General features: G+C 53.8%; 1 protein-coding gene across 1 annotated transcript in view; it reads right to left on the minus strand.

Annotated features, from left to right (window-relative positions):
• LOC310771713 (protein C-mannosyl-transferase DPY19L3-like) overlaps window positions 1-7,196 on the minus strand; it is a gene marked incomplete at both ends in the record, with an annotated part of 32,409 nt that extends 25,213 nt beyond the window's left edge. The window contains one exon of the mRNA XM_083664257.1: window positions 7,056-7,196. Coding sequence (XP_083520383.1) covers window positions 7,056-7,196 — 141 coding nt within the window. The remainder of the gene's footprint in view (window positions 1-7,055) is intronic.
• Between the last annotated feature and the right edge of the window lie 457 nt (window positions 7,197-7,653).

Genomic DNA, 7,653 nt, shown 5'->3' on the forward strand with positions numbered 1-7,653 from the left:
GTATGCTAGTGTAGCCTACGTACGTAGCCTAGCATAAGTGTAGTCATATTGTCTTAGCAGTAGCACTGCAGTTGTCTTTTCCTAAGCCCTTAAGAATTGTCCTTCACAACTTGCCTTGAACACGTGGAACACGTCATGAGGTCAAGTGGTTAGCAACAATAGGAGTCAGGACGTTTTTTTTTTAAATATTGGAATCCAACCCTGGTCTCGTTGTATATTAATTTTTCAAAAATGTTCCACCTGCTTAGGTTTCCACTCTGTATAAACTGACTGCCTCAGTGAACTAACCTGAATGAATGTTCTGCTGATGGGTGCGCGATGGTGTGATGTGATGTGTGTGGATAGGGGAGGGGCCTGACTATGCAGAAATCCACATCCTCCACTGTGGAGGCACTTAAACACACCCTCACTCGCTGATAAGAGGAAGGAGTCTAGGTATAAAAAACAAAGTGTTGACCTTCTGTTTGGACTAGAAATGAGTGTTGAATGTAAACAGATACAGTGAGGGAACTGAGTGTTTATTGGAAGACGTACTGAATGGTTGCAGTGTGGTCTCAGTGAAACATGAAACATGGCATTAGCATCAAAGTCTCCATCCACAGCACACTCATCAGAGTGCAGAACACATGAAAGGGCAACATGCAAAGATGAAGCAGGCAGGAATAATCAGCAGAGAGAAATGAGATCATAACATCAGCAAGAAACATGTTGGCAGAGAGACGGAGAGATAAGAGAGACAAGAGGGTGAGAGAGAGACAGGGAGAGAGAGAGAGAGAGAGACAGGGAGATAAAGAGAGAGAGACACAGGGAAAGAGAGAGACAGGGAGAGAGATAGACAGGGAGAGATAGACAGGGAGAGATAGACAGGGAGACAGGGAGAGAGAGAGAGAGAAGGCTGTGTCCCCGGCAGTCTGAAGAGATACCATCATTGTATGAGTGGCAGCCATGTGTGTGTCTGCCTCTGTGTGAATGTGTGTCTGTGTGAATGTGTGTCTGTGTGAATGTGTGTCTGTGTCTCTGTGAATGTGTGTGTGTTTGTGTGTGTGTGTGTCTGACTGTGAGTGCGTGTGTCTGTGTGTATGTGTGTGTGAGTGTGCGTGCGTGTGTCTGTGAGCGTGTGTGTCTGTGTATGTGTGTGTGTGTGTATGTGTGTGTGTGCGTGCGTCTGTGAGCGTGTGTGTCTGTGTATGTGTGTGTGTTGTGGCAACTCTGATTCAATCCAAGACACAGAAAACAGTTTTAAACGCCGAAGCGTTGTTTTATTCACCAAAATGAAAACTCTTCCCTTATCGGGGTATGTCCATGAAATATATATAACTAAAGTAGGCTGGGTTAGCCTGGGGCCAGTGAGGGGGTTTGCTCCCCACCACGTAGCCAGGGCTCCGTTCCTCGTTTAAGTGCTCCCGTAACGTGCCTGTGGACGAGAGGAGAGAGGGTCTGTCAGGCAACATCATTTTATGACACGAGAATGTTTAGGGAGAGGAGTGGAAATCTGACTTACCGCCCGACAGCAAGGAGCGCTTCCACCTGGAGGAAAACCGGCCACACAGTGAGCTTCAGAGCGGCGTCTGTTTTTCTAGGGCCACTGATTGGGGATCTGTTCCAGCCGGGCGCTCTGTTCCTAACAGCGCCCGGCTGCTAGCGGTCCCACTGATTCAGGACATAATTGGGGAAGTACCTATCAGTGATGACGCGTCCCAGACAGCGTTTCTGTTGGGATCCCCCTGCTCTGACGTCACTGTGGTGGCTGGCTGTCCTCCTGCTCTCACCTGTCAGGGGGTAGGCTGACGAGACTCCACACATCCTCCCCCTAAGCTCGCTGCCAGTGCGGGGAGCTTCACTTTCCCCTGCTTCATCTCGGCGTGACATGGCGTCTGCGTGTGGTATCTCTCTTCCTGGTTTGTGTTCCACTTTGAACTTATAGTTCTGAAGTTCCAAGAACCACCGCGTTACCCGCTCATTTTTATCCTTGTTCGTCGCCATCCATTTTAGGGGGGCGTGGTCCGTGATGAGGGTGAATACCCTGCCCCATAGGTAGTAGCGTAGGTAGTGAATGGCCCACTTCACCGCCAGGCATTCCTTCTCTACGGTTGAGTAGTTTCTCTCATGTTTAAGCAATTTTCTACTTATAAAGGTAACGGGGTGTTCATCCCCATCTATTACCTGCGCCAGCACTGCTCCTATTCCTGTTCCTGAGGCGTCTGTGTGTAGGATGAATGGCTTAGCGAAGTCTGGGGCTATCAGCACCGGCTCTCGGCAGAGCGCCTCCTTTAGGGCACAGAATGCGGCGTTTGTTTCCTCCGTCCATTTGACATGGTGGGGCAGCTTCTGGCGCGTTAAGTCATACAACGGGGCTGCTATGGTGGCAAAATTTTTTACAAATTTTAAATAATATGCAATCAGGCCCAGGAAGGATTTTACTTGTTTTTTCGTCCTGGGCTGGGGCCAATTTTGTATCCTCTCCACTTTGGTTATTTGGGGTTTTACGCACCCCCGGCCTATGGTGTATCCCAGGTAGTTTGTCTCTGTCCATGCCAATTTACATTTCTTGGCGTTGGCGGTGAGTCCGGCTCGGCGGAGGGCTCCCAGCACCGCTTCCAGCTGTGTCATGTGCTGCTCCCAGCTGCTGCTGTGTATGACGATATCGTCTAGATATGCCGCCGCATAAGCGCGATGGGGCCGGAGGACTCTGTCCATCAGTCGCTGAAATGTGGCCGGGGCGCCGTGTACTCCAAAGGGGAGGACGCGGTATTGAAATAGGCCGTCGGGGGTCGCGAATGCGGTTTTGGCTCTCGCCCGTCTGGTTAGGGGTACCTGCCAATAGCCTTTGGTGAGGTCCAGGGTGCTCACGAATCGAGCGGGCCCCAGCCGCTCGATTAATTCATCTACCCTTGGCATCGGGTATGCGTCAAAAGTGGATATTTCATTCAGTTTTCTAAAATCATTGCAAAACCGAAGCGTCCCGTCTGGCTTCGGCACAATGACAATGGGGCTGGACCAGGGGCTGTGGGACTCTTCTATTACGCCCAACTCGAGCATTTTCTTCACTTCGCCCCGGATGGCTTCTCTCCGGGCCTCGGGGATGCGGTAGGGCCGCTGTCGCACCACTTTTCCCGGCGTCGTCTCAATGTCGTGTTGGATAGCGTGTGTCCGTCCTGGCAGCTCGGAGAAAACATCATGACTCCTTCCTAGGAGTTCCTTGAGATCTTGTAGTTGCTCTGGCCCCAGGTCCTGTCCGATGTCCACGGGGATCGTCTGCGGTGGCCTGGGTTGTGCGAGGGTGAGGAGGGCTAGGGGGCCGGGTCTCTCGGCGTCGTGCCATGGCTTCAGAATGTTTATGTGGTATATCTGGTGGCCTTTCCTCCTCCCCGGCTGACAGACCCGGTAATTCACTGGCCCGACCTTCTCGGTTACTTCAAATGGTCCCTGCCATTTTGCCAGGAATTTGCAGTCATGGCTGGGCACCAGCACCAGGACCTTCTCTCCTACCTGGAACTGCCGGGGTTTGGCTCCCCTGTTATAGGTGCGCGCCTGGGCTGCCTGGGCTTCCTCCATGTGACTCCGTACCAGTGGCCAGACCTTTTTGGCTCTCTCCTGGAGCCGCTCCACATGTTCGATAACATTCCGGAGGGGGGAGGGCTGGCTTTCCCAGGCCTCCTTGGCCAGGTCGAGTAGGCCACGGGGGTTTCGGCCGTAGAGGAGTTCGAACGGTGAGTATCCGGTGGAGGCCTGTGGCACCTCCCGTATGGCGAACAGCACGTATGGGAGGAGTTGGTCCCAATCTTTTCCGTCCACGTCAATCAGTTTTTTTAGCATCTTTTTCAGGGTTTGGTTGAATCTCTCGACAAGTCCATCGGTCTGGGGGTGATAAACAGAAGTTCTGATACGGGTGATTTTCAGCCATTTGTATAACGCCGTCATTACTCTGGACATAAAACAGGACCCTTGGTCTGTGAGTACCTGCTCCGCTATTCCCACTCTGCTAAATAGCAGGAACAGTTCTCGAGCGACATTTTTGGCATTAGCAGTGCGTAAAGGTATTGCCTCAGGGTAACGAGTAGCATAATCCACTATTACCAGTATGTATCGGTGTCCTCGGCTGGACTTCGGGAGAGGCCCCACGATATCCATGGCCAGCCTGGAGAACGGGACCTCGATGATTGGCAGTGGAATCAGTGGGTTCCGGTACATTGGCCGGGGTGCCGTTTTCTGGCACTCGCCACAACAACGACAGAACAGTTCAATGGCTTTCTTTATGCCGGGCCAATAGAATCTGCGTAGCACTCTATCATACGTTTTTTGGACCCCTAAGTGGGCCCCCAGTTGGTGAGTGTGGGCCAAATACAACACTCTGGATACGTATGTTTTTGGTACTAACAATTGTTCTATTAAATCCCCCCCCGGAGTTTTGGCGACTCGATACAACAACCCATGTTTAACAATAAACTGTGGAAAGTTTTGTCTCACCCCGGAACAGTGCTGGCCATCGATGCCAGCGACGGCGCGGCGGCCGGCTTCCAAATTCGGATCGGCCCACTGGGCCGAGGCAAACTCTCCGCGGCCCGGAGGTCCAGGGTCGTCCGGGAGCGGAAACTCCGCGAAAGGGTCCTCGTTGAGAGGAGGCGTGTCCGACTCGGCTGGCCGGGTTGGACCGTCTTCCGCGGCTGATGTTTCGGACTGCGGTCCGTCTGATCCCGGCCGGAAGGCTGGGCAGGCCAGGCGCGGCCGGGCCATCCTTTTTCCCCTCGGTTTCTCTCGTCGGGGCTTCTCCGGCCGACGACCGTGACTCCAGTACCGGCTGAATAGGGGGCAGTCGGTGCCTATCAGGAGCGGGACCGGGAGGTTGGGCACCACGCCGGCGGCTACTTTTACGTCGCCTTTCGGGGTCTGGACCCGTATATAACTGACCGGATATCTCTTCACGTCCCCGTGGACGCACGTCACCGGCATTGTCTCTGTAGTGAGGACCTCCACGAGGTCAGCCCGCACGAGCGTCACCACACTACCGGAGTCTAGGAGGGCGTGGGTGTCGATGCGGCCCACCCTGACCGGCAGTGTCGCCTGCTGGCTAGGGGCTCCTCCGGTGTGGAGGGAGGGCCGTGGTTCGTCTCCGGCGGCGGAAGGCATCGACACATCCCGGTCGGGGCAGGACCAGGAGAGGTGGTCCTCTTGTCCGCAGACATAGCACCTCCTCAGCTGCCGACTCACTCGGTCGGCCTGGGCACGAGGGTCCCTCTGGGTCGGGGGCTGTAGCGGCGGTGGCCGGCGTCGGCTGTCTCGGCTGGGTCTGTCGGCTATGGCGGGCTTTCGGAGGGGCTCGTTCTGCGTGTGGCGCATCATGTCGGCGCTGACTTGGTGGTTCTCTAGCAAGGCCACCAATGCGTTCAGCGATGAGGGGCTCACCTGGGCAGCATATTTTCGGGCGTCGGGCGGCAAGGAGCGGATACATCTGTCTATTACGAGGCGTTCTATCCACGGGGGCTCCCCGGTGGAGGTGAGCCAACTCTGGGTGAGCCTCAGCAAATCGGCGACTTGGGAGCGGGGCGGTTGGTCCGGGGTGTACCTCCAGCCATGGTACCTTTGTGCGCGAGCAGGAAGGCTGTAGCCGTAACTGGCGAGGATGGCGGTGCGCAGCTTCACAAAGTCGCGGGCCTCTCCCATGGACATGTCCCGGCAAACCCTCTGTGCCTGGCCCGTGAGGAAGGGCGCGATGATGCCTCCCCAGTGGGCTGCGGGCCATCCCTCTCGCACCGCCGTTCTTTCGAAGAGCTCCATGTATGCCTCGATATCATCGTCGGGGGTCTGCTTAGTGAGGACATCTCCTGGAGCCCGGGAAGTCGAGCCGTCTTTCTCTATTTTTTTTATCAGTTCGTGTACTGCCTGCTGTAGGTCAGTTTGGCTTTGGATTAGGGCCACCAGAGCCTGTGCTTGCTCCATGGTGCGTGCGGTTGGCGTTGAATCAGAGTGCCTGCATTCTCCACCACTTGTGGCAACTCTGATTCAATCCAAGACACAGAAAACAGTTTTAAACGCCGAAGCGTTGTTTTATTCACCAAAATGAAAACTCTTCCCTTATCGGGGTATGTCCATGAAATATATATAACTAAAGTAGGCTGGGTTAGCCTGGGGCCAGTGAGGGGGTTTGCTCCCCACCACGTAGCCAGGGCTCCGTTCCTCGTTTAAGTGCTCCCGTAACGTGCCTGTGGACGAGAGGAGAGAGGGTCTGTCAGGCAACATCATTTTATGACACGAGAATGTTTAGGGAGAGGAGTGGAAATCTGACTTACCGCCCGACAGCAAGGAGCGCTTCCACCTGGAGGAAAACCGGCCACACAGTGAGCTTCAGAGCGGCGTCTGTTTTTCTAGGGCCACTGATTGGGGATCTGTTCCAGCCGGGCGCTCTGTTCCTAACAGCGCCCGGCTGCTAGCGGTCCCACTGATTCAGGACATAATTGGGGAAGTACCTATCAGTGATGACGCGTCCCAGACAGCGTTTCTGTTGGGATCCCCCTGCTCTGACGTCACTGTGGTGGCTGGCTGTCCTCCTGCTCTCACCTGTCAGGGGGTAGGCTGACGAGACTCCACAGTGTGTGTGTGTGTTTGCGGGCCTGTGTGTACGTGTAGTGAAGAGGAAGTGCAGCCTTACAAAATAAATCTCACAGTGTTTTAATGCACAGGAGTAGCCTGACAGGAAGGCACAGGATCATTAAATTAACCCTAAACCCTGACTGACACAAACTAATGCCTTTTGCTCCTCATCAGCCTTTTAGAGAAAGTGCTGACATGAAAAGTGTGGCGTTTTTACCTGACTCTGCCATGCATTAAAAGCATTCAAACATTTTCTTTTTGTGAATGCAGCACTTACTGCTTTCATGTCTGGATGTAAAAGGAATCTACCGTCCATATGTCACGGCAGTCACGCTCTTTCAGATTTCACCCTGTTGCGATTTGAGCAATTCCAAATCATGTGGTAATGTACGGTACTACAGACATGACCAAACACCATGTCATAGTAACATACCACAAACCTTATGGCATGATCCTCCCACGCTCACCTCATGGTGCTGAAAGCCAGAAGGCCGTAGAACAGCGTGTGCAACAGATTATAGGCCACGTCTGGACGAAGAGCCATGGCCCGTCCCTCTGCTCCTCCTCCTCCTCCTCCTCTCCTCTCCTCTGCTGGACCTGCTTTGGGCCTGCTGACAAACAAAGGGGGAACGGAGAGAGATGGAAGGAAACATCCATGCATAAAAGATGGCAGCCAGACGGCGGTGGAGAGAGAGGCAGACTGGTAGGTGGGTGGGTGGCATTGGTTTTATATTGTGATTATTCAGATTTCACTAGCTGTTCTCTCTAAAGGTTAGCGGCTGCAGAATGCAGAATGAGCGGATGATGACAAATTATGTTTGTGCAGGCTGACACGTAAAGATGCCCACCCACCAGTGCTTCTGTCTGCAGGCAGGCACACACACACACACACAGACAGACACACACACACACGCACAGACATACACACACACACACAGACAGACACAGACGCACACACAGACAGACACACACACACACACACACACACACACACACACACACACACAGACAGACACACACACACACGCACAGACATACACACACACACACAGACAGACACAGACG

This window comes from Poromitra crassiceps, assembly GCF_964638095.1.
Source record: "Poromitra crassiceps genome assembly, contig: HAP1_SCAFFOLD_1081, whole genome shotgun sequence".
NCBI lineage: Eukaryota > Metazoa > Chordata > Actinopteri > Beryciformes > Melamphaidae > Poromitra > Poromitra crassiceps.